The sequence below is a fragment of the Gymnoscopelus braueri genome, assembly GCF_963280865.1.
Source record: "Gymnoscopelus braueri genome assembly, chromosome: 11".
Taxonomy (NCBI): Eukaryota; Metazoa; Chordata; class Actinopteri; order Myctophiformes; family Myctophidae; genus Gymnoscopelus; species Gymnoscopelus braueri.
The window spans coordinates 23,651,253-23,678,285 of record NC_137613.1 but is presented as its reverse complement, the minus strand read 5'-3'; the positions used below and the strand labels follow the sequence as shown (position 1 = coordinate 23,678,285).

At 42.0% G+C, this 27,033-nt stretch overlaps 1 protein-coding gene across 1 annotated transcript in view; it reads right to left on the bottom strand.

Moving 5' to 3' along the window:
* Nucleotides 1–27,033, bottom strand: part of LOC308095538 (complement C3-like) — a 43,645-nt gene that overhangs the window by 5,823 nt on the left and 10,789 nt on the right. Inside the window, exons 11-29 of the mRNA XM_080442593.1 lie at nucleotides 21,493–21,684; nucleotides 20,357–20,512; nucleotides 20,078–20,210; nucleotides 17,990–18,058; nucleotides 16,214–16,424; nucleotides 14,409–14,491; nucleotides 14,007–14,146; nucleotides 13,610–13,822; nucleotides 12,795–12,852; nucleotides 12,179–12,268; nucleotides 11,852–12,061; nucleotides 9,762–9,837; nucleotides 9,545–9,674; nucleotides 7,309–7,401; nucleotides 6,377–6,554; nucleotides 6,027–6,112; nucleotides 5,797–5,874; nucleotides 4,758–4,919; nucleotides 43–124 (exon numbers count right to left, since the gene is read on the bottom strand). Coding sequence (XP_080298719.1) covers nucleotides 43–124; nucleotides 4,758–4,919; nucleotides 5,797–5,874; nucleotides 6,027–6,112; nucleotides 6,377–6,554; nucleotides 7,309–7,401; nucleotides 9,545–9,674; nucleotides 9,762–9,837; nucleotides 11,852–12,061; nucleotides 12,179–12,268; nucleotides 12,795–12,852; nucleotides 13,610–13,822; nucleotides 14,007–14,146; nucleotides 14,409–14,491; nucleotides 16,214–16,424; nucleotides 17,990–18,058; nucleotides 20,078–20,210; nucleotides 20,357–20,512; nucleotides 21,493–21,684 — 2,440 coding nt within the window. The remainder of the gene's footprint in view (nucleotides 1–42; nucleotides 125–4,757; nucleotides 4,920–5,796; nucleotides 5,875–6,026; nucleotides 6,113–6,376; nucleotides 6,555–7,308; nucleotides 7,402–9,544; nucleotides 9,675–9,761; nucleotides 9,838–11,851; nucleotides 12,062–12,178; nucleotides 12,269–12,794; nucleotides 12,853–13,609; nucleotides 13,823–14,006; nucleotides 14,147–14,408; nucleotides 14,492–16,213; nucleotides 16,425–17,989; nucleotides 18,059–20,077; nucleotides 20,211–20,356; nucleotides 20,513–21,492; nucleotides 21,685–27,033) is intronic.

Here is a 27,033-nt window from a genome sequence, read left to right as displayed (position 1 = left end):
ACACACACACACACACACACACACACACACACACAAATTCACCTGGGATGAGTTTCACTGAGAGGTTAAACTTCTGACAGTCACTCTCCTTTTCCTTTGGTAGAGCATAATATATTGACACAACCTGTGAACAGAGTCAAGTTTAACCCATTAAGACCCGAGGCCGAAATTATATGTAATTGGCCACCGACCCCATCTCAAAATATTTTGTTCAGGGACCCCCAGAAGCAAAAAAAAAAAAAGAGTTAAAATGTTCGCTTTCAAAAATATATACACTATTCAAAGATTTGGACACATCTTTTAGCGGGGCACAAAGCGACGTGTTATATCTGCTATTTTTTAATAGCTAAAATCTAAAATGACACAGATGCTTTCACGTTTTAATGGGTTAACAATGAACACTAACAAACACTGTGTTCCAGCTGTATCCTTTTTTTTCTTTTCTGGAGTGGTCACATTTTGGGCAGGCCCGAAATGATCCTCTTAAATGTGCATAACTGAACATGTTTGGCCACAATTTCCTTTTTATACAGGAAGGAACTAGAAGCCTCTGGTTCAGTCTCATTTTGTCCACAAACAGCAGCTCCACTGAGATATTTAAAGACAAACTACAGTAAATGGTATTGTTTGTGACTATAAGCTCTGATTTTGGGCATGGTGAGTACCATGGCCTGTCTGGAGGTCACCTCGCTCAGAACACAAACAAAAATATAGCTGCAAGCAGCAATAAGCGGTTTCGAGGGATAAGGCAGAGGCAGGAAGAGGCAGGCAGAGAGAGAGAGAGAGCGAGAGAGAGAGAGAGCGAGAGAGAGAGAGAGAGAGAGAGAGAGAGAGAGAGAGAGAGAGAGAGAGAGAGAGAGAGAAAGAGAGGCAGTTAGAGAGAGGGGGAGGGAGAGAGAGAGAGAGAGAGAGAGAGAGAGAGAGAGAGAGAGGCAGTGAGAGGCAGTGAGAGGCAGTGACAGAGAGAGAGAGAGAGAGAGAGAGAGAGAGAGAGAGAAAGAGAGGCATTTAGAGAGAGAGAAAGGGGGAGAGAGAGGCAGAGAGAGAGAGGCAGACAGAGAGAGGGAGAGAGAGAGGCAGAGAGAGAGAGAGAGAGAGAGAGAGAGAGGCAGTGAGAGAGAGAGAAGAAGTGATTCAGTAAATTATATTTGGCCTGATTAAATTGGGGTTTGAACCAGGGACCTATAGACTTGCGGGTAGACAGTGTAAAGGATAAGGATAATTCCTTTAACAGGTCCGTTCATGAAAGTCCTTGCGGTCTTGTTTCCAATGAGGGCCTGAGAGCAATTAGGGGTTAAGAGTCTTGCTCAGGGACAAATTTCATTTCATCGACACATTTACTGGCCTGGCCTGGAATCGTACCTGGGGCAACCAGGGCCTCTGGCTCCCTAGGCGGGCTCACTAACCACTCAGCTATGGCCGCAGTACTGACTGAGCCATTGGATAGACAGAATTTGATTTCATGTGTGGTAAGTTATCATACAGCATGGGTTGCTTATTATATACATACAAGCTCATAACGCATCACATTGTAGATCGGCTGTATGTGGTTACTGTAGGTGTTGTATTAATAATTACATCTGCAAAGTAACAAGTAACTAAAGCTGTCATCTGCTGTAATTGTAGTAGAGTAGAAGTAACAAAAATGGAAAGTAAAGTAAAAGTACCAAAAAATTGTACTGTGCATTGTAAGCACTGGTATTATTGGTACTTGAGTAAATGTACATAGTTACTTTTCACCACCATTGAGGAGCCAATGACTGACAGGCTAGGTATCACCAGGTGCACTGATTGCTAGAGTGCAGAGGAACATAGGTTGATATTAATGGTCTTAACTCAAAATGTATCAGACACAGCTTAGATTTTTTGATTAAATTGGAGAGTGATGTAAAAAAAAATCTGTAGTGTAAAAGTTGCACGTTCATCTAATGTTAATGTATAAAGTTACTTGTGTCTGGGTAGCTCAGTTGGAAGAGCTCTTGACTCTGGACCGCAAGGTCATGGGATCGAATCCTGGCAAAAGCAACACAGCATATGAGTAAACTGGTTCCCTGGTTTATAGAGCATTGTTACAGGTATAGACTCATTTGTTTGTTAATGTTGCTACCCTTTAAATGGCCATGGCCAATAACGTGGCATTGGTCACTTAAAGTTAAATATTTGAGAAACTACACATTATTTAAAAAAGAAAAAGCGACCAGGCCACTAATGAGTTGTGACAGGTGTAATTGGTGATGAGTGAGAGCAGGTGAGAGGGGTGGATCCAATCCATGGGAATAGAGGGAAGGTTACTGACTAGATGACTCTTTTCCCACCCTCCCACCCTCACGCACCTTAACCTCAGTAAAACAACGACCTAACCTCAAGAAACACTATTTGTAAAACTAAGAATTCCAAATGATGATCACCTCAACACATTGTTGGGGACAGGGATCAAAGCAGCGACCTATGGACTCACAGGCTGCCTCTCTTCTCATTGAGCTAGAGATATGGCCTCCCTGATGGTGTCTGTTGATATCTATACGGTTTTTCCGTCCGTTATGAACCAAGCCTCTGTTTCGCTAACTACTCTAGATCACTGGTTCACAAAACATTTACCAATAAAGTTTTTTTTTGTCTCCTCGGAATGGAAACTAGTGAAAATAGTCGATCTACAAGCTAACAACGCGTTGCTATCTGAAAAGTTGTGAGATTGTAGATCGGCTATTTTCACAAGAAAGTATGTCGTACAGAAAAAACAACTACTCTCAAAAAAGCATTTCATGTTATTTAAAAAAAAATGCACATGTCTGAATTAACAGGGTCATGTTTTGTACAATGCAATTTAAATATAAACTGTAATGAGTGGGATTTGAACCGGAGACCTTTTGGAACATGAGGCTATTCTTTATTGATTGACCTATTCAATCCAAAGCCTCAGACAGTGAGAAAGGAGATTCCAACAAAACAAAACAAAAGGGCGAATGAAGTCATACATTGAAAATAACTACTTTCAAATAAGCATTTCACGTTATCTTTAACAATTGCACATGTATTCATTGATACAGTCATGCTGTGTGCAATGCAATTATAATGAAGTCTACATAAGGTGGGATTCAAACCGGCAACCCTGGGGTCTCAAGGCAGATGATTAAGCAATCAAGCCATTGGACCAACAGACCTGAACTGGTGAAAAAGGTGCTGACACATTTGACACAGTTTCACGCAAATTGCTCAGAAATCCTGGGTTTAAATGTTTTTCAAACTGCTCCATATGGCGTAAAATCTAAGGGCGGAGCTTACTGGTCAAAGTGATAGATATGTTCCTCATGAGTCAAGGCACATGTGTAAGCAAGTTTCACGGCTGTCGGCCAAACGAGGCAAGACTTTTGCCTGTTTAAAGTTTGCATTTTCAAAAAATTACTATAATTGGAGTAAGATTGGTTTCAGTGATACTTGGAATGACCCTCTACATTATTGTAAAGTTTCAAACAAATGTGAGTCTGCATGTATGTGTTAGGGGCAGACGAATAATTTTCATAAAACTGCAATATTCATTGGCTCTTAAAAGCTACATTTTTTAACTTACAAACTTTTCATGAATTGAGATTTTAGATATTGGTCCAAAGTTCATGTGTAAAAAGTTTCGTGCAGATTGCTCAAAGATCCCAGGAAGAGATAGAGTTTTACTGTTTTTCATATAATTCAAAATGGTGGGAAATCTAAAGGTCAGAGGTCAAAAGTCATGAGTATGAAAGTTGTTAGGCATGAGGAGACGCATGTGTGTATCGAAGTTTCATGGCTGTAGGTCAAACAGGGCATGAGTTGTACCTGTTCAAAGTCAATTGAGTGAAATAGCGCCACCCTTTGGCCGATAGTTGTGAGTTTAGTTTCTTAGCCGTTTGGCATAGCCCTCTACCATATTGCCAAGTTTCGTAAAAAGCGACCACACGGTTGGGCCAGAACTGAAAAAACGGCGGAAGAAGAACGCCTACAGTTTCAATAAGGCTTCGAGCCTGATAGGCCTCGAAACCTTAACTAGAAAAGTGTGCTCCTCGGCGTGCAGATCTCTGCCAGGCAAAGTTGCCTGCCCATGGCATGAGGTGCAGCCACCTGGACACAAGGAAACTGTGGTGAGGAACGACAAAACGGTGCAATTTACATTTGTGCAGAAGTGAACTTTGTCAGGATACCAAATATAGATACGAGTACACAGCACATAGACATTCACAGAAAAAGCAAGTGGGGCTGAAGAATGGTGCTTACAGTGAGAGTTGCTTCTCCATTTCCTCTGGCGGTCACATTCAGGTTATGTGCATTTTTCTCCTGTGTGAGTCAGGGAGTGTGTGTGTGGGGGTGTCTCACACACACACACACACACACACACACACACACACACACACACACACACACACACACACACACACACACACACACACACACACACACACACACACACACAAAATGAGCAAATACAAATGATCGAACATTACACTTTACATTATGTGTGTGTGTGTGTGTGTGTGTGTGTGTGTGTGTGTGTGTGTGTGTGTGTGTGTGTGTGTGTGTGTGTGTGTGTGTGGGTGGGTGCGTGCGTGTGTACAGTGTGTGTGGGTGCGTGTGTACAGTGTGTGTGTAGTACAGTGTGTGTGTCTGCGTGTGTACAGTGTGTGTGTGTGTGTGTGTGTGTGTGTGTGTGTGTGTGTGTGTGTGTGTGTGTGTGTGTGTGTGTGTGCGTGTGCGTGTGTGCATGTGTGCATGTGTGCATGTAATCTCACTTTTAGTGTTCTTGTGGTATAGATATTCTCTCTGTTGAAGTTGAGATTGTCTGAATGTTTCCTGCCAAACACTGAGAATTCCACATCCAGATTATCGTCAAGTTCATTTACATTTACATCGGCCCAGTACTCGGCTAATGCCTGGTACACTACCACGGTGGCCTAAAAGAAAATCAGACCCAGAGAGAGTAAAATAGTTAGATGGAAAGAGATGTATGTGATGGTACTACAGTTAACCACCTGGCATCCACTGGGCATTTTGTTCACAAGCTCACAACTCTTCGCAGTGCGACTGGTTGTGAGATTGTAGATGTGTGCGACTTGCAATGAAGCAATGAAACATGAGAGGCAGTTGCCCTTCACAGCCGTGCCAACCTTCTGTGGGCACTGAGGTAATTGAAGTTCTAGACTCATACAAAATCTGGGTATTTTGATTAATGACTACCTCACTTTTCAAGGTTGTATTTGTTTTTTTTTTTAAATAAGAAAAAAATGAGGCACCTACTTTAGAAACAAGATGCTATTTTCTTTTAATGAGAAAAAGCGACTTGTCACCGAAACCTTTTTACCTGGTTGGATTATTGTGATCGTTTGTATATTCATTCTTCCATCAATGTCTGCATATGCTTGACACAGCTTATAATGCTTCCTTGAGGTTCATTACAAACTGTAAAACTCTGAATCATTGTTACTAACACTCTTGTGCAGGATGGCCTGCTCTAACAACCCGTATAGGCTCAGTCATTTTTATTTACGAGGCTTTTCTTGGTAAAAAAAACTGTACTGTTGGACATTACTCTTTGCGTAATGAGGACAGACGTCCTCATTCTTTCCGTCCCACAAGCCCATACGGAACTTGAAAAAATGTCTTTTGCGTTTTCAGCCACCTCAGCATGGAATGATCTGCAAAGTACCTTGAAATTAAGCTAAACGCTTTAAAATCCAGATTAAAAGAGCTGTAGGCAGATTTTATTGGAAGAAAATGCTTTAATCTCAATAGGATTTTACTCCTGGTTAAATAAAGGTCTGAACGTGTTACCTGGCTGTTGTGATATGATCCGGTATCTGTCCTGTGTTGGTTCAACCATTTGACGATAGGTTTTGCCTCCTCAAAAGCCTTCATTCATAAAAATAAAAATAAATTAAAGGGAAAGAGAAAAATCATTAACTGTAGATTGGATTTTTCACTTTCGCGATTATCAAAAAAAATACCAAAGATGATAGCTATTGCACAGCACAATGAGCCACTCAGACAGCAGAGAACCTCACCCGTGCCTTGACCAGTGCTAGAAGAGCATAGCCTGTAGCTTCCAGGGTGTAAGGGAAACCATTGCTCACGGACCAGTGGTTACCTCCTGAGGAACTCAAACACACAAATAAGTAACCTTGATCACTACTATGGGACTGTTGTTACAATAACTATTTATCATTCCCTACATTAAACAAATGTTAAAAACTGTATTTGATTGCATCGAATTGCATTAAATCAAATAACTCTGTATTAAAATGTATCGTCCCGGAATCATAATGTAGGCCCATGCATGTATCTAGATACATATCGTCTTATATAATGTCTTCTGTTCAGTATGTACAGTATGAGTATGGTTACTGAAAGTCACCTGACGCAAAATTGAGGAGTTTGGCCTTGTTGAACTTGTTTGCATCGGTCTTGATGAACTTGTTTGCATCGGCTAGGGCTAGGGCGTACGATGTGATGGCAACAGCATATGGGGTACGGAGCCCCTGCAGACGTCCCTCTAGGTGAGCCACTGCGTTGTTTATACTCGTTTGCAAACTCTGGACACATAATAGAAAGGACAGTGTCAAGGAATTCTGGATCAGTCAGTAATCTATGAGGGAAAAGGAGTCAGAACATTGTTTGTGGCTCTGCTACACTAAGTGGAACAGAGCCTTGATTGAGTCATTAGTATCATTGGTAACACAACATTACACACAACATTACACAACTATTTATGTCAATATGGGCTGTGGTGGAAAAAGGTCCATTGGGCCTGATTCACTAAGCTTGTTTACGCCCAAATGTTGTACTTGTGGGCTTTTACGCAAATTCCCACGTTACAAGTGTGATTCATCAATCTTTTTTTGTCTGTGAATTTTGACAGGCGTCCGCTCTTTCTCACATCTGATAGACTTACAGTACACGCTTTTTACAAATGTACAGCTTAGTGAATGAGGCCCATTGTCTTTGTGTTTTGTCCTGCATACTACGCTGTTTTGTTTCCTTTTCTAATCACTTCTCACACCTCACCGTGGTGGATTGAAACCCCCAGACGCTGCGGTGGTGAGCAGCCACTTTAACACTGTGCCACCCGAGCGCCGCATAAAAACATTATTTACTTAATTTACACTTTTAAAAAAACATTCCTTTTAATAATAATAATAATAATAATAATACCCAATAATCATGTATTAGGGAGAAATAGAACCATGGTACCCCATGTTTAAAGCTCCATTCATTGTTGCTATAAGGGGACACGAGAAAGGGAGACAGAGAAATAGTGTTTGTTTGTGTGTGATGTTTATTACTCACCACAGAGGCAGAACAAACTGTGCGGGCTTCTAGCATGGCGATGAGCGTGAAGGCAGTCACAGATGTCTCAGTGCTCAAGCCAAAAGAACTCCGCTGAATTTATGCATAGACATAAAAATACACTTATACATATCATCACTGTCGGGCAGAAACTATTTATACTTTTTATGTTTTTTAAATAAATCATTGCCATATTTGATACTTTGTCAGTGTAAAATCGTGTAAAAGTAATGAAAATATGCCCATCTAAAAGCTCAACAGAAGCTTGCAATGTGTTGTGAGTTTGTAAATTTGCTATATTTATTCTTTCATTTATTGTTTTTAGGGACAGCAGGTTGAAAGTGGAAAGTGGTTCTGAGACACAGAGTGAATAGACAAAAATGGTGCCATGTTAATGAGCATCAGTGAGGACTAGTATGAAGATAGGTTGAAAATGGGTGAAGTGGTCCTTTAAGTCTGTCTGTGGGTTTTATAAATATTTAACCAATAAAAAGTAAAAAAGAGCTTGCGATACATACATACATACATACATACATACATACATACATACATACATACATACATACATACATACATACATACATACATACAGTACATACATACAGTACATACATACATCGGGACGTATCTCGAACGGCACTGAGTCGGCTCCGCAACGCTCGGCACGGCAACTCGTTCGCCTGAGCTCACTCAGTGGTGCCTCTTGTTGCTGAAGTCTGTTTCAGACGGGGTGCCTCTGTCGTTGTAACCGTTTTTGGCCTAACTACTTCCTAACTTAATATTAGGGGTAGCTGTAGAATACAACTCTCGTAGACGTATTTATGATTCTGACGTTTTCAATCTACGAGAGTTGTAGGGTTCACCCCCCATGGACACAGGGACTTTCAGTACTATACCCCGTAGACACTCCAAACATGTACAAATTGAAAATAAAGGTTCTTAACCCCACGCTCCAAATGTTAACTCTTGCTACAGGGTAGTAGTTTAATGTAATAATCCATATATTTCAATAAAGAAGTGTTTTAATGCCGTTTGTGGCCGATTCTGTCGGAAGTTCCCAATGGGCGGTAGTGACGCGCCCATCTGGTGAAACCCGGAATTACACTCAATGTAAACAGGAAGTAAACGAGGGTGAAAAAATTGCGTTCGGCCACAACAATACAGCAATACAATCAAAACAAAAAAATATGTACATTTGAAAGTCAGAATCTTCAATAGATCAATTTCTATGTACCAAGATCACTGGGTGCAGGTATAGTGCCGGAATATACACAATGATTAGTCTTTAGGGTGGTTGTGTTCCGTTTGATATCCTTCTCCTATCACAGCAACTCACGAATCTTGCTGCTGTGTTTGCACATTGTTGTACTTCGCCCAGCAGATATAGAAACAAGTGGGTTTATAACCAAAACGATCCATGTTCTCTGGGAGAAGTGGTGTTAGTGTTCCGTGTAGAAATATTGTTAGTGGGAATGAAAACATAGTCGCACCACCCGGTCGCACCACTAAAACCCCGGTTTCCTTGCGCACAGGTGCTGCGTCGTCATTGTCCCAGAGCCAGTGAGAGATAGTACAAACAGCAGAGGGCGCTGTTTTTCATTCTCACTGGCTCTGGGTTCCCAGATTGGTTCTCACCAAGCGGGCCGAGTGGTTCCAAGTGTTCCGCACCAAGCGGGGAAAGTGGTCCCTCGCTGGGGGGCGAGCCAAGCGGGGCGAGTGTTCCGCCGCTGGGTGGAAGAGCGGACCACGGGAAAAATGGAGGTGAGTGTGTTTTGGGGCGAGCTTTCCGGTTGCCCTCTGAGCGACTAAACCGAGACGATAACACCGAAAGGCTTTTTTATGTATGCCGCCAGGAACAAAGGAACAAAGAACTCACTGAAAAAAGCAAAGGTGGGGGTGTCTTGGTGTTGCCTATGTATTGCCTAAAATGTACGTTACTGTACATCCTCAAGCACAGCCGCAGCCCGCAGGAACTAGGGGTGCTGGGTGGGCGGCTTCCCGTGGCTATGAATATTCAAGGTCAAAATATTTAGGATAATTGCTATATTTTATTCTTGTTGTGGTTTGGACCACCTTGGATCCAATGGAACATGGGTTCTTTTTTATATATATTTCCTGAAATGTAATGGTTTTGGTTTGTATGTAAAACGTTTTTATCGTGACAAGTAAGTATTTTTGTTTCTGTTTTATTAGCATCAAAATGAAAGATTTGTGTCATCCAGCATACTGTACTTACAGCATCTTCAAATTTGCCATCGCTCTTCTGCTGATCAATGAGCCACTTGACGGCACCACAAATCACATTATCATCCAATTTCACCAGCTTTCTTGCCATGGCAAATATCTTGACTACATAGGCTGTCAGCCTGTAAAAAGGAGAGGAGAGTTAATAATAGTTGTACTGTATGTCTATGTATGTGAGTATATTGGTTATTTGGTGGGGAGAAGCTCACCTAACTGTGCCTTGACCATATCTGAACCAGACTGAAAAACCATCATTCTTGCGGTACGTAAGCTGCGTTATGTAGCCTGAACAAATACAAACACATGAACTTTTAGTTTTTAGAACAGCCGAACGCGAGGAACTATGCTTTAGGTCCTGTGAGTCCATCTATCCGTCTGTCCGTCTGTCCGCCTGCCTGCCCCCTGCCTGCCTGCCCGCCTGCCTGCCTGAGTGCCTGCCTGTTTGCCATTCTGCCTGTCTGTCTCTGTGTCATGGCAGCTGGCCAGTCCTGTCTGTCTATTAACTTCTGCTTGTTTGTCCATTAGGTTGGAGCTGCACTCTACTTGTGGGGAGGTGTGTCCTGGCAATCACCTGGCTGTCTTCCATCCTGCAATTACCTGGCTGGCTACTTACAGTATACCCGGCAGTGACTGCACGCAGTGCTCAGTGATAGCTTCCAGCTAGTGCACATGCTGGTGCAGCTAGTACTAGGTCAGTTAAGGTGTTTGCTTTGCTTAAGAACCAGATAAATTCTTGATCTCCAGTAACACTAGTTCTCATCCACAGTCAGCCTGACAGCCTCCCACGCAGCTCCAACCTGGACAGAAGACTGCAGAGATCTACAAGGAGGACTGCCTTTTGTTCTTTGTAACTTTGGACCTCTTTTGGTGAAATCCACCTTCAGTTATTACTTCGGCTTTAGAAGCCTGTACCTCAGTTATTGAATAAAAAGACTAAGTTTACTTTCTATACATCTCCTTGGTCTGTGTTCTGCATCTGGGTTCACTCACTGTCTGCCTTGACAGTCTGTCTGTCCGTCTGTCTCTAAGCAGCTAATCTCACGGGCACTGCTTCAGTCTGGCGTGTGTTTTTTTCCTCACAAATCTTCAGGTAGCTTCGCACCGGCCCCTTCGCCCATAGTCACTGAGCTCAATCCAAGAGGATAGCACTGGCCGGCTTTCGTCCGTGGTGGAAAATAGTGCTCGGCGCTGGCACTGCCTGGGGGGGTGGCAATAATTTACGATTCTGTCCCTACCGGTACATAACTCGGAACAGCGCTGAGTCGGGCAGTCGGCCCCAATTGTGGACTTTGCAACGTTTGGCACAACGACTCACTCGCCAGTGCCTCTCGTTGCTCAAGTCCACTTCGAGACGGCGCGCCTCCATCATTGTAACAGTTTTTTGCCTAACTACTTCCTAACTTAACTAACGTTAGGGGCTGTAGTCTGTTCTCACCAAGTGGGCAGAGTGGTCCGCTTCGCTTGGGGCAACACAAACTACCCCTAAACCTAACCTTAATCCTAATAAAATAATTTACGACACATTTTAGGTTAATAATCTCAGTGAATATTCAAAAAATAAACAATGGCAGGTGTGAGCCCAGGGCGCTGGTTTTGAGAGTCTAATGCTTAACACTGCACGCCACGTAACTATGTGGTATTGCAGTGTTTTGGGAGTTATTTAAAGCGGTCTGCTCATGTGAGCGGCAGTTCCACGTGCGTCACAGAAGGGCGCATCACCAAGTTACAAAAATCCAGGAGGAAAAAAACACACGCCTTCAGACCTCCCACAACAAACTGATACGACCACGACCACAAATCATGAATGCTGTGTCCGATTGGCATGAAACTTTGCGCACACACTCCCAGTAGGCCATGGAAGAACAGGCACCCCACATGTTTCAAATCAGCCACATGGTGGTGCTATAACAGGTTGCAACATATCCCTGTTGGGATCTGTGCTCCAAGGGGAACACTTGTCCAGTTTGTTTTTATTTTTACCACCATCACATACATCATCAAGGATAATCTGGAGGGATGAAATGGAGCTCTTAAGGATAAGGATAATTCCTTTTAACAGGTCGTTCATGAAAGTCCTTGCGGTCTTGTTTCCAATGAGAACCTGTGAGCAATTGGGGTTAAGAGTCTTGCTCAGGGACAAATTTCATATCATCGGCGCATATGCTGGGATAGCCTGGAATCGAACCTGGGGCAACCAGGGCCTCTGGTTCCCTAGGCGGGCTCACTAACCACTCAGCTATGGCCGCCCCTCTTATGTTTTAGATTAGCCTAATCCTAAAATATGTCTGTGTATTCTTACCAGTGTTGATGTATTCAAGGGCGACTTCGCGTTTGCTAGCACCTCCCACAGCTTCCCAATTTAGTGTTGTATCCAAATATGTGGCAGCAATGACAGGAAAAGCCATATTGCCTATGTTCTGCTCGGCACAGCCACCGGGCATCCTTATGAGACCTTCCATAGACCTTCCACTGAGGGCATTCTCCACCAGCGAACTCATCTGAGTTCCTCCTACACAGAAAACATTTTACCTCAGGCCAAATGGGTGGTACATTGCATGGGTAAGAATAAAGGACACTGGTATTTCTAATGTAATAACACACAAATCTAATGAATAGAATGTGTCACCTGTTATTGAGATCTGTGTTTGGGTGGGTGTGTTTGGAACCAGTTCAGTCCTAGGAAATATGTTGTTGACAGTCTCCCGCTGTATACCATCTGAAAGAGAAATTATAGTAAACACTTTACCCCAACTTTAACCACCCCCCCCCTTATTGCTATCTTTATACTGCCTTCACTCTGTCTTTTATTAATGTATTACTACTTCTCTGTACTTGTTCTCTATTCTTACCTGTGTCTTTGCTTCATTCTTACTGCTGTGCTGCTATTTCCCTCAGGATTAATAAAGGTTTATCTTGTTCTCTATTCTTACCTGTGTCTTTGCTTCATTCTTACTGCGGTGCTGCTATTTCCCTCAGGATTAATAAAGGTTTATCTTATCCTTTGTTACCGTGCTTGTAGCTTGTAGATTTGCTGTTTTCACTATGTTCCAATTCTTTTGAAAATGTTCAAAAATCTTGACACAACATGTTCAAAGTGGTTAAACTGGCACAATAATAAATACATTATAAATAAATACATTATGTAATGAAATGCTTTTTTTCTCCTTTCCAATTGCAATGGTGCCATGTTAATGAGCACGTACATACATACCAGCGATCAATGAAGTATCAACTCAACTCACTGTGTTTTGAAGGTTCCAGGGATATTGTCTTTGGCATCTTTTTCAGTTCCCCTGCAGGCTAGCAAGCATGATAAAACATACTTAGTTGGAAAAAAAAACTGACAAAAATGTTCATCAGGAATTATTACCATTATGTTTGGAAATTATATACAGAACTGTACAAACTAGAAAGGAGCGTTCAGTGGAGGACATGTCTCTGCCAGGCCGGGTGGCCAGTCTATGATGTCAATCATCTATGATGTACAACAGTGGTTCTCAAAGTGGGTTCTGAGTACACCCAGAGATGCTTGAGGGGGTTCCAGGGGGTGGTCCCCAGCAAAATGAGTTAATTTAGCATCCAAATCTGTTTAACCATCTTTAACCCAATTGTATACTAAAATGTAGAACTTCTATTTTTGGCACAAAATCCTTTTAGATGGAGGGTCACAGAAAAAAAGACAGTGTAAATCCACTGCCGTAGAGTAGAGTATCTATGATTTATAACTCCATATTTGGGCATGGTTTCAGCCCGATTTGACCGTCATTCACTTCCATAATAAAATTGTTGTTCTAAAAAATTACAGCTTGCATAAGTAATTAGCCCCAGAAAGACAGACACACAAGGGCGAAAACATAATCTCCCCCCTGTGTCTGTGTCTCGTGTGTTCTGCACTTGGCTTCTTCAATTCTGCCATGTCCGTTTGTTTACATTGTTTCCCAGGGCAACGGTTACAAACTGTATGTCCATATATAGGCTGATGGCAGCGGCGTGTTTGTTTACAGCCTGAAACAGTCTATGATGTCATAAGAGACCGTGCAGAATTTGTCTCACTTACCACCACCAGCAACTTCTTCATGATTCCATCTCCAGCATATTCATTTTTAACTGTGCCTTTGACCTCAATTTTGTGCCGGCCTGCCTGCATGGGAATAATTACAAAGGGCACAGCCCGCGTGGACTTGCTCCCAACGACCACCTCCTGACGATACTTCTTCTGTCTAGAGGCCACGCTGCACACATGGTCTGTTTCAAGCAGTTCCAAACGCACCTGGTCAGAGAGAACAGCGAGAGAAAGACACAGAGGATGCTTTGTCTTTTCAGAATACTGAGAACAATACACAGATTATACCCTATACAGTATACACATGTAATGATTGATTCATACAGTATATGCTCAAGTTACTAAGATAGATATAGATAGATAGATAGATACCAGAATGGACTAAACTTACTGTAATCGCCTCATCATCGAGGTTGTGCAGGATTGCCTTGATTTCCAGTTGTTCTCCTCTGACAGCTGAGTAGGGTAGTCTGAGGTCAATGAAGAATTTCTTCCGTGCAATCACCTCAAATGCTTCGCTCACGCAAATACCTTCATGAGAGCAAAAGAAAATAATTGAATCAGTGGAAGAGAACAAAAGAGAGTGATTTCTAACATGAGATCTAACATGAGACAAAGTACAAAAAGCGACATGAATCAAGAAAGGAAAGTGATACAGTTTCAAATAATTCTAGAGACAGTTATATTAAGGATGTAAAGACAAGATAAGAAATGAAGACAGACGCAGAAGGTCTTGCATAACAAAAGTCTGGTCAGGTGTATAATCTTATTCAAATGAGAGAGTGGTTCTTACCATGACTTTTTGACAGACTTATACCAGTTAGCTGCCAGGTAGTGATTGAATCTGGCAGACGTTGACTTTTATGTATGTATTCACTGAAACATAAAGGCATTTCTCTGAGCATAATTATGTTGCATTTGCATACCGGTATTTGTGTGTCTTTTTCCGCTGCCTTACCATTGAACATTTGAAGAACAATTAGGCAATTGGACCACATTAAATAGCCAGCTCTCAGGGAAATTGGTACGTGAAACAATTTCCATGATGTCCAGATCATAACCATCATCCGCCGCACCTAAGTTGTCAGATGAAAATAAATAAGATGGCATCATGTTGTTTATAACCAGCTTTCTCTCCAACTCTCACAGAATAACCTGTTGGATCCAAACCAGTCAGGATTCAAACCAGCCCACTCCACAGAAAGAGCACTTCTCGCAGTCACAGAAGCACTCCATACTGCCTATGCAGCCTCCCACTCTACAGTCCTGATCTTAATCTAGATCTACTGTATGAAGTGACCGGAAGTGACCGGTCAGTCAGAAACTGACGGTCCCCGAGTCCCAGGCCCGAGTCTGAGGTAGCAGGAGTTGACTTTTAATGTTCATTGTGTTTTATATCATTCAGAGGTTCAGGTCAATCATGAAGCTAAATGCATTCACCCGACAATGTGGTTTATATCATGAGACCTACATACTGTTTCTGTGATGTGAAAGTAATATGATTTTCTGTGTTGTATTATAGAGTGCCAGATGAGCAGATGCTGGTCAGCCCAAGTTCTTACCTGTGGGTATACAATAGCTTCAGGCTTAGGAGGTAGGAAGTTGGACTTGCCAGTATAATTGTATTAATATAATGATGATGGGTCGTATATGCTTGGTTATTGATTGGTGTTTTTGTACATTCTAGACTGAACTGCTGACACGCGGGACCGTAGTCAGCAGGGCAGCCACTGTTCTTTTCTCCATTTTAGTTTTTAGTAGTTGCTATGCACAAGTGCCTCACCCCTTGTGATCAGCTTTTGATAGAGTATGCATTTTACCTCCACGTTGATGAACGTTGCTTACCCCTTCCCCACTTCTAGTGTACTGTGTTTTATATTGTGTGTATTTTAACCAGAGTCCTAAATAGTATTTGTGTGTGACGTGCGCAACGTAAGTCGCAGTGCAGTGTGCAGTGTGCAGTGTTATTTGTATGGAATTCCTAGAGTATGCTAGCCTGACACTCAGCCTGAATTTTTATTTCGTTTCACTACATTATTCAGTCTGAAAGCCCTCGCAGTGCAGCCGATTTCTGAGATGGGGGCGTGGCCAAAGTGGCATTCTTTGGCAATTGGTTCATACTGGATTATCCCGATCCCGATTCGTCGTACAGATTTTCAACCGAGAAACACCCGCCTTCGACAGCGTCACCAGACCCTGAATGCGAGGCAAACGATTCAGGGGGTGGAGCAGGCTAACAGTATGCCTTAAAGTAGGACCAAATGTACTTCACTGAGAGTTTTCTGACGCTTGGATTTCCATCCTCTGACAGGCTTGATAATGGGCCCCCAGGTCTCTACTCTCTCCTGTCCTAAAGAATTCTCTCTTTTATTCCACTGCTTTGTCCTTTTGTTTCCCTCTCAATCACATCTACATTACTCTACCCTTTCATCAACAATGTTCATACTCCCCCCCTTTTAAACCAGCTCATCTTCCCTGTTTCGGTCGGCCAAGCTGGCAAACGTACAAACAAGTAGCTGGCTTTCCTCTCTCGTGTCTCCCCATTCTTGCCATGTATTCACCGGTTCATAGTGGAGCTACACTCCATCTGACCTGTACCTCCCCTGTCTCTTACTGCGAGCAAGGTGGAGGAACTCTTGCTTCTTGTCAGCTCGCTGGCTGGTCAGATTTGTGCAGCAGTGAAGGAAGGCGTCAATACACTTTTGGTCGCCTACGATGTACTCGCTGCGACGCTGGCAGTCATAAGAGAGTGGGGTGTCTTTCATGCCATCCAAACAACACTTGCGCAACTCATCTTTGTACTGACTCTCTGGAAGGGACAAGACACAGGGGATGTGGGAGAGAAGGAAGAGCAGAAGATACACAGGGATAAGGTGGGAGGTAAGACAGGTGGAGAAGGAAAAGACCAACAACAATGAGCTTCAAACATGTTAAACTTTTACAGTCTATCCCATTGAATATACACAGATTAAGTTTTCAGTCACCTTGACTGATTTCAGTCATTTGGATTCCAAAGTCTATATGTCTTCCATGGAAGCATGTTGCACAGCAAAAATAGGCTATCTACAAGTGTACTTCCACACATCATTGTGTGGAAGTATGGGGGAACAACTATAAATCAAATATCAATCCAATATTTCTACAAAAAAAAAAGCCATCAGAATGTTCAACCATGCAGAATACTACGCACCAACAAATTCACTTTTCATTCAATCAAACACCCTAAAACTACATGATCTTGTTGAATCTTTGGAACGGCTTGGACGATGAACTAAAAATGCGTAGATCCATAAATACATTTAAAAGAATGTATACATCTAAAATAATAGATAAATATAGAACATTAATGTGAACTAGAAAGTACTGTTCCTGAAGAAACAGTGTGGGATCGCTAAGAATGTTGATGGTATGTATTGATAGTTTCAGAAGTGTTAAAGGTGTTAAAGTATTAGTAGTGTTAAAGGTTCTAAAGGTTTGAAATGTTTGAAATGTTTACGGTTCTAAAGGTTTGAAATGTATTAAAGGTTTAAAAGGTTTGAAAGGTTTAAGGTTTGAAAGGTTTGAAAGGTTTGAAAGGTTTAAGGTTTGAAAGGTTTGAAAGGTTTGAAAGGTTTGAAAGGTTTGAAAGGTTTAAGGTTTGAAAGGTTTAAGGTTTGAAAGGTTTGAAAGGTTCTAGCGATCCCACAATTATTAATACTGGAAGGAATATTAGCTTTGTAAGGTTATCTTATTAATTATATCTTAATTATATATTAATTATGTATTATCAAGTATTATTCAACTTGATTACTATAGTATTATATATGGATATTGAAATATGATGATAATTCGAGAAATCTGTAAGTCTTGTCTTTAGGTTGTTGTGATCACGTTTGTCTTGTTTTTCTCTGTGTGTTAATTTTCTCATTTTTTTTGTTTTCTCGTTTGTTTGTTTGTTTTTTCTTGTTTTCATAGTTTTTTCCTTTATGTTTTTTTTTTGTGAGAAAACGCGTTGTAAGATTGTAGATAGCCTATTTTTGGTTATTAGTTAATTTAAGATTAAAGAGAAGTGGTCAAACTAGCAATACAATACATGTTCAATCTTCCAGAAAACCCTTATGATCTTGTATATTTCTAAAAATAAAAAGGTTAAAAACTCAATCTGCAAACTGGTTGGCTGTATGGCTACCAAAACATTATCATTTTACATATTGTGCTAATTTAATTGTTTATGAAACACAGCACTAGTGTGTGGGGGGCTCTTTTCAAGCAGTTTCACAAATTGCAGATTAGGACTTGGCCATACAAAATGTTTTAGTCGTGAGATTTTATTTAGCTTTAATCCATGAATATACTGATTAGTTTACTCTCCTCTAGTATAGTTGTCAGTCTTACCTAGGGTAATCCTTGCATCCCCTATCGTTGTGGCTCGTTTCCTCCTGGCGCTGACGGGGCACTTTGGATCTGAATATACCAACATACCCTGACTGTTACACAGAATTCATTCATTTATTCAACCTTTATTTAAAATTCTCTAAGAGATCATTGAGGCAGACCCTCATTTACAATGATAACAACAACAAAGAAAGACTATGTTGACAAAATCAGTTAAAACAGTTGCATGTTGACAGCAATCAGTAACAGAGTAAAACAGTTGCATACAGGTAATGAATGATTATTAAGTAAATTCCTAAAATGGCTAATAGATGCTAGGGTATTTAGTTTAAGATCTTGTTGCAAGAGTTTCCAAGAACCAGGTGCCAATGCCGAAAGCAGTCTTTCCCAATTCAGATTTGGTAAATGGAACCAGAAGGACTAGCCATTCGCTAGGGCGAGTTAGAATGTGACTATGTTTCTGACGTAACATGGCTGAAATATATAGTGGTAATTTTCCAACCAGGGCTTTATAAATGAAGAGGTGCCAATGATGCCTCTCCAGGCTTAGGCAAAGTTGGGGTCTCACCATTGTTTTCAATTGGGTCCATCTGACTTATTAATTTAGAGGTTTGCGAACCTGTATTCCACCACTCCACCACTTAAAGAAAGTCTGTCCATGCAGGAGTTTAGTTCAGTCAAGTAAGAGGATTAAGAGGCATTGTATTGAAGCCAGTGGCAGATCTAATGACTGGGCCTGGAATACTCTAGATGGGCCTGAGTTTTTTTTAAACATATTGTAATGACCGGTGGATGATGTCAATATGACTCCATCATCTCTGCCTGACCTACTTGTTGTTAACTAGTTGTACGAACGCTTGTTTTCTATTGTTGTATTGTTTATTGGATCTTGTTTAGTCGATACACTTATTTGTTTTAGCTCATGCTCATTTGATTTAGCTATTTTGTCTCATCTGTTTAAGGAAATAGGTAGCTGATATATTGCACTTTTACCTTAGAGCTAGGTATACTCTTGGTTGCTTGTTTTTGCAGAAAATGCACTAAAGACTTCTGGTGATTAGTAATTTTCGTTCCCTACCTATGTTGAATACACTTATTGTAAGTCGCTTTGGATAAAAGCGTCTGCTAAATGACTGTAATGTAATGTAATGTAATGTAATCATCGCATTTAATGTAGACTGTATTAATCCCACAGGGAAAATTCAGTTATAGCTTCACCCAGCTGATGACCAGCTCAGGTGGTCATATTGAGTGCTCAGGGGGAGCAGTTAGGTGTCTTGCTCATGACATGGACACCTCAACACATAGGTCGAGGATAGGTCGAGGAATGGAACATTGGACCTTCTGTTTCCAAGTGCTCTCTGCCTATTCACCTATTGCCACCCAATAACCTAGTCTGCCCTGAGCCATGGCTCCGAGACTGCCATTTGTACGCCGCCCAGGGAGCAGCTGAGGTTAGATGTCTTCGAGACATAAACTGGGTGAGCCGAGGTTCAAACCGGTGACATTACAATTCCCAATAGGCCTTAATTTCTACCCACAGAGCAATACTGCCACCCAAATTTAGACAATCTATGCCAGCACAGAGTGCAGAATGCAGGGTGCAATTGCATCAGGGGTGTGACCATCTTCAATTGTACTAGTTGGACAGCTGTTTTCTGGTGCAAAGTGCAGCACTATAGGTGCAAATAGGTTGTATTACGTTTATTAATTAGTCATGGGTGTGATTTGGACATAACATAAATTAAACCAATCAGAGTGTGCTTCGGAGGCACATTGCTATTTAAATGACGGATTGGAGGAGACGCAAACCATCTTCTGCTGAGGAAAAGTGAAAGTGTGAAACCATCTAGCAGTACAAATAATGTGAGACACACACATCAAGGGTTGCCGTCCATCCCTTGAAATAGCCGTTCACCGTTTCTGGGACGCATCTGAAAAGCGTCTGGTGGAATCACAAGCATTGAGTGGATGTGGTCAGGTGCGGCTGCATGCGTCTACTACTTTCGCCTGCGCACTTCACCGGGTATGGTCTAGTACACAGAACTCAATGAAAGAAGATTGAGAAGTGATGTGTCATTCATTTACCTGTTCTCACATGAGTTCCAAGGGTGTTGGTGTTGGTAACAAACATCAGCCCAGCATCATAGAACACCCCCATACTGTCCTTTCCCCCACCTGGTGTACAGCCGGTATCATGCTTCTCCACCATGTCCCACACCTCATACAAACAAACACACACAGTTTTATTCCCATATGGACCTATATACAGTATATCTACACAATATTATATATATTATACACAATCTTCTAGACGGCTCGGTCCCTACAGTGCCAACTCTCCAATTCACTGAATGGACCACGTACCTTTCTCTGGGTGAGACGATGTTTGCTGTTGAGGACGTAGACACCTTTATCCACAGCTACCAGTCCCACCATGGCTCCTGGGTCTCCAGTTACCTTCAGTCCCAGTTGTTTCCCTGGTTCATAAACGGTTTCTCCTGTGGCTGATTCTAGCTTCAACTAAAATGAGAAGGAGTAGTAGATAGACCTTTATTGATCCTGTGGGGAATTGTTTTTGAATATGGCGGGGGTTTTAATAAGTGGTTTTATAAAATGAAGTTTGGTTAATGTGTGTAATGTGTATATTATATTTACTTGTTTGCTTATTCATTGTATAATTAATTCTTGAATCTTTAGTATGTCCACGTAGGTAGGTGTGGGACGCCTTCATGATCGATGCCCGTGTTTTGGCCCCCATAGTAAAAGCTTGCTGGCTGGGAGCTCCCGGTGTTGATGGCAGACTCATCATCCTGACTGCTATCTTCTCACTCACCCTCTGTAGCCCCCCATACAGATGCTTGTTGGTAATGTCTTCATCCTGGTTGATGTTTAGTACTTCACATAGCATTTTAGTTTAGCACCGATCCAGGGACTTCTGTAGGGCAGCTTTCAGAGTCCAGCATTCACAGCCGTAAACGGTAGGAGAATGGACTATAGGCCTACAGTCGCTGACAAGAAACTGAGCTTGATATAGTTCAAGTCCAGCGCTTCCTCATCTATTGGCACATATGTTAGAACTCGGATGTCACTCCATCTCCCCACAGCCTTGGCCCTCCGGTACTCATCCATGGTGAATGGTCCATCGGAACGTGAATGTATAACAGTCATATACATTCATAAAGCTTCCTTCATATTCATGCCAGATGTCATGCCATGGTTATAACAATGTCATGTCAGCCTTATGCACACACCTCCAAGTAATGTGTTGGACTTTTTTTTAAATCTGATGATTTTAATGAAGAGCAAATGTTCACATGTCTACTTCTCTAACCTCAGGGCGAGTGTTTCTCAACTGAAGAGTCATGACCCAAAAGTGGGTTGGGAAATATTCAAATGTAAAATGTTAATTTTCTTGCCATAGCACACCAGTTGAGAGTCGAGCTCTATACTACAAATTGTGTCTTTGTGTTTGTATGTGTGTGTCTGTGTCTGTGTCTCACCGAGCCCATGCAGGTATACTTGGCTTCCACCAGGACAGAGTCTGACACCACTTCAGTGGCACTGGCATGGTAATAGACTATGACGCGGAACGAGGGCAGCATCTCCTTGGTAACAGTCAGTGACACGTGCATCGTTATCTGTTGTTTTCTCTTTACTCGACCTGCCTTCACTATCTGACCTCCACTCAGGATCTGAAAATATTCATGAATTTGTACATCAAGGGCTTATCATTACAAAAGCAGTATACTGTACATTATGCAATATGGTTTATATTGGACGATGTAACCCCCCGATGTAAACTCACTAGTAAGTTGAACATGCACATGACATGTGGATTTGTATACTTTTTATGGGCAACAATGATTAAGAAAGTTTACACAATTTCACGGACATGAATACTAGAAGGGGTTGTGATTTAAACACAGATTGTGTAGAATGTGAAATGCCTGTCGATTAAACATAAAGTACCCACTGTATGCAGTGTATCAGCAGCAACACCCAACTCCTTGCATGTGCACTAGGGCTGCACAATACTAATGGAGCTGTATTCGTTTGCATGATAGATTATCATAAAATATAACCACTATAATGGAGAACGATTAACCTCTGATCTCATTTGGTATTGATGATTAGCAGTGAGGCCAATCATGGCATGGTTCCACTCCCGCTATGTAGGAGTGCAGGCCTATAGTATCAAAAAGATACTCAGAGCAGACTGCTCGCTGGATAGACTAATAGAGACTATGCTTTTCATCAATTTAACTTTAATTTAACCCAGGTGGTCTCATTGAGATAAAAAAAATAAAAAATAACACCACAAAGTTACAGACATGGACAAAGTTACAGTTAAAATTTTAGTAATAGATCATAAATGAACAAATAATTACAATGAATATTCCCACTGGTGGCAGAAAAGAGAACTTTGTATGAACACATCCTCTGCACGATGAAGATCAGAAATGACAATGTTCAGGACAAAATAGAAGGATAATTCCCCTCAGTTTTTTGCCTGAAACTCGCTGAGCACATTTATGCTCCTTGGAGGATATCCCCTAGTGATTTTGGTGACCCCATGACATTTCCTCTAGCGCCACCCTTAGGAACAAAACTCCAATTGCAAACAAGATATCTCACAAACTAATGGCCAGATTGGCATGAAACTTAATACTTAACAAGTATGTATACCCTACTGATTTGGTGACCCCATGGCCTTTCCTAAAGTGCCATCTATAGGCCAAACATTCCACTTGCGCACAAGTTATCTCAAAATGTAATGGGCCCATTTCCAGTGGTGGTTTATCCAACGGGCTTAAGGTGCTGAAGCACAGGGCACCAACCTTGGGGGGGGGACACCAAACGGCGTTTTAAAAAAAAAACGGCGAAAAGCAACGAAATTTAGAAGCAGCGGCTGCTAAAGGAGCACTACAACAGTGAAACGCGCCAGTGAAGCGTCATTTTTTTCCCTGCGCTGCTCTTTGCCGTGGCACTTGTGACATACACACACGTTCAGGGAGACCCCCTCTACAACGCCACACTCTCCGCTAAGCGAGAGAGGTGTATTTTGAAAAGTGGCGGGCCGTCCAGTGAGGTCAGGGGTCAGAAAAGGGCCATTTTCAGTGCATAGCCTTTACAAATTGGACGCCTGACACGAGACGGCTCTTTGCCGTGGCACTTGTGACATACGCACACGTTCAGGGAGACCTCCCCTACAACGCCACACTCTCAGCTAAGCCAGAGGGGTGTAAAACAAAGTGCGGCAGACCGTCCACTGAGGTCAGAGGTCAGAAAAGTGTCTCTTGGCAGAAACTGATAATTTTGTTTATCTGCAGATCTCAGCAAAAGGTTTGCATTCAATTATGGATATTACTTACTTACAATTACAACAATCTGTTGTTGCTTACAATTGACCACTGATGCATGCTGCAGGCTACAGTCACAATTTAACACAAAAATGTGTAGATTAAAATCACAGGCTGAGGTTACCTGTTGTTGTTGTCATGTCACTGTGACGCAGTGTTAATTTTGACAGCAAATCTTTATTTAGTTTTAGTCATATTTTAGTCACCTGACACTTTTGTCTAGTTTTAGTCGACTAAATATCATAAGATTTTAGTCGACTAAATCTACAGTTGATTTTGTCGAAAATTTTTTTGGGGGCGGGCCTTGATGGCGTCGTAATGCCATATTTTAAATCTCCATTGACTTCACGTATCAAATTAAATAAAATACCTTTTAAAAGGTCCCATTGATGTCACCTCCTTATGACAAGCCTTGCTTCTATTTCAGTTTCCCAGTTTGACATCAGTATAAAATTTCAAGACCATTAATAAAGGCACACACCAACATCTTGTTCTGTGTCTCTCTCCGTTCCTGAGATATGACTGATGTAACATTGGCCGCGTTTCCCAAAGAGATTCGCAGAGATGCTGCGTAGAGATCCTGCGCAGGTTGTACGACGGGTCTTACGCGCGTCCACACAGGCTGCGCAGTACCATAGCAGCCACGTAGATTTCAGGTCATGCGTAGCCTACGCAGCTTGCGTAAGAGCCTGGGACCCGGCGAAACCTACGCTCTACCCTCATTAGTAGCAGCTGGTTGTGCCCAACGTGCTATCGGTTCCCACGCGTTACGTGTCTGCTAAAACTACATTCGGGAGACAGAATGGCGTATCCTACTCTCCTCCTACTCCTGGGAGAGGCGTAGCCCTGAGTGCTGTCCTACGCAGCAGTTTGTAACGAGCGCCCTGGGGCGCTCGTAACACCCATCGTAGCGAAATAGATCTATGAAAAGACCGACCGACCGCGCGCGCGCACACACACACACACACACACACACACACTATATATATATATATATATATAAGATTACGGCCGGGCCGGTGCGTAACGTGCATGCCTACCCAAAAATACAAGCTGTCAACGCACTGCGACATGCCGTGTCGATAGCTTGCAGATCTGTTCTTTTGGGTAGGGCGAGCGGCTGCGCTGCTTCGTCCTCTATGCATGAACCCGAAGTTTACAAATTGTACTCTCACAGATGATCCGATCGTCTGATAAAAATATTAAGCATATGCCAAGTTAACTAAAGGTATATAAATTATGCTGAGCTAAACATGTTTCCTTAATTTCAAAGTTTTATAGTTAAACGTTATGATTAAAGTCCCCAGTTCCTCTCACAAAGTGACAGCTCTTGCACTCGCCATATTTATGAACGGTTAAAAAATCTTTTGAAAATAGCAGATCTACAAGCTCACAACGCCTCACAAGCTTGTAGATCTGCTATTTTTAAAAGATTTTAATACATATTAAATTTGGGAAATGGGACATTCTGCATATCTTTACTTTTGGTATTTTAAGTATATTTAATTTACTTGCATAATGGGGACACTTTAGTGTTTTATTTACCTTGCAGATGTCACCTCACCGCTGTAATTTAATTCATAAATATATTATTCAAAAGTTGTATTTGGAGTGGACTGCTTCAGGACATCTGACAGTTGGCTCTGGTATTTTTATGATCCATTTCACTTTCGCAAAGGGTGTTTAAACTGCTGTGTAGCGTAGGACAGCACAGCACTACGTAGTTCATGTAGGCTTTACGTAGGCTTCGTCCAGGAGGTCTTTACGTGCATGCTGTCTCGCGAATGTAGTTTTAGCACATACGTAACGAGAACCTACGACGATGGTATCTCCTGAAGCCAGTTTAGATGGCACGTAGGGCACACACAGCTGCTACTAACGAAGATAGTGCGTGGCGGGGTTGCTACTGCGCAGGTGCGTGGAGGCTCTTACGCAGCTTCTAGGCTACGCATGAGCTCAAATTCGTTTGGGAAACCTGGCCATTGACTGTGACCATGATTGTGCCATTTGTCTAGGGCAGCCTAGAGATCATTTCTACCAAGTTCCATGAAAATCTGCCACTCTCTTCTGGAGTTATTGTCTCCGCCAGGCCGAAAGGCATGGCGAGAGAGTATGGTTTACCGTCCGTCCGTCCGTCCGTCCGTGTGTGTGTGTGTGTGTGTGTCCTGTCCGTGTGTTACCAGCTAATCTCCGGCACCGTTGGCCCACTCGCTGCAAAACTGTGCACACACACTCCCTCAATGCCAATTCAGAACCTCTGCCCCAAATGTTTTACATTACTCCTACAGATTTTATCCAAACCTCATGTAAATTGGTACACAATATCTCTATAGTCATGTGATCAACCCGGATCTGCCCGATTTCCCATATTCCATCCTGATTGGCTAAGGTTGGCTTCCAAAGTTTGCAGGATTGGTCCGTTTTGAACAAAATGCCTCAAATCATGAACGCAGCTTGCAATTTCCGTGAAATTTCACACGCACATTCCCACTAGGCCGAGGAAGAAATGCCACCCATTTGATATTGGCCTGTTATAGCGCCACCAGCAGGTCTAATTTAGCAAAACACATTTTTGGAACAAAATGCCTCAAATCATGAATGCAGTGTCCGATTGCCGTGAAAGGCCTAAGAAGAAATGGCGCCCTTTTCACATTGGCCTATTATAGCGCCACCAGGAGGCCACAATAACGTACCTGACCTGACGGAGACCTGTGCTCCGAGGAGCACTTTTTCTAGTTTTCTTCTCAACAGACTTGCACACAGGAGTATTATTTTGTGTTATTGTGCTTGTCATAATTAGAAACAATTGCTGTCTGTAGGCTATTAAACGCTGACTCAAGTAACAGTCTTGCTCACTAAGAGTCAAATAAAGTCAAAGGACGGTGATAGGTATTACTATATAAACTAATGCGAGAACTGCAGTATATTTGACACAAACCCAGTTTGACTCCAGTAAACAACACTATCATTTAACATTAAAATAGTGTATACGTTTTGTAAGTGACTATAGCAGAACCCCACCATTTTTAACATTCAAAATTATAAAGAATATAAATAATGAATGAAAATCAACTTTTAAGTGCATACTTTTAGTGGCAAGTCTATTACATCATGTGTAATATCAGTCTTATCAATCCAGCTTAATATCAATCAGGCAATGGATGTGGAACCATTTCAAAATGTGTGACATTTTCAAAGAGAACTCTGAAACTAATCTGAACAAGCAGTGAAATGTTGAGACCTGTTTCTAGAGAGACTTAACACAACCAAACAAAATATGTCAGTAACAAGTAACAATACTGATGTAATGAAGTAGAACTAGTATTATAGATAACAGAAATAAAATTAAAGTACAGATGGAATGGCAGGTATGATAAACCTCTTAAAACACGTATGATAATCTGTAGCAGCAGTGCCAAATGTGCAAAAACAGAAGACGCATTGCAGGCTTATGCAAAGACTAAAATGTAACTAGAATTTTCGCAATTCAGGGCAATTGCAAAGTGTGGTTGCGCCGACGCGGGTCGCGGGTCGCTGCCGCCGGGACTCGAGGAATACGCTGGGAGGAATACGGTCGGAGGCTGCGCCAATTACATTGTTACGTCACTCCTGAGATCACTTGTGTTTCATTTAGAGAGGATTGATCCCCCAAAATAAGGTTTTTGCATCAAACGGTTACGT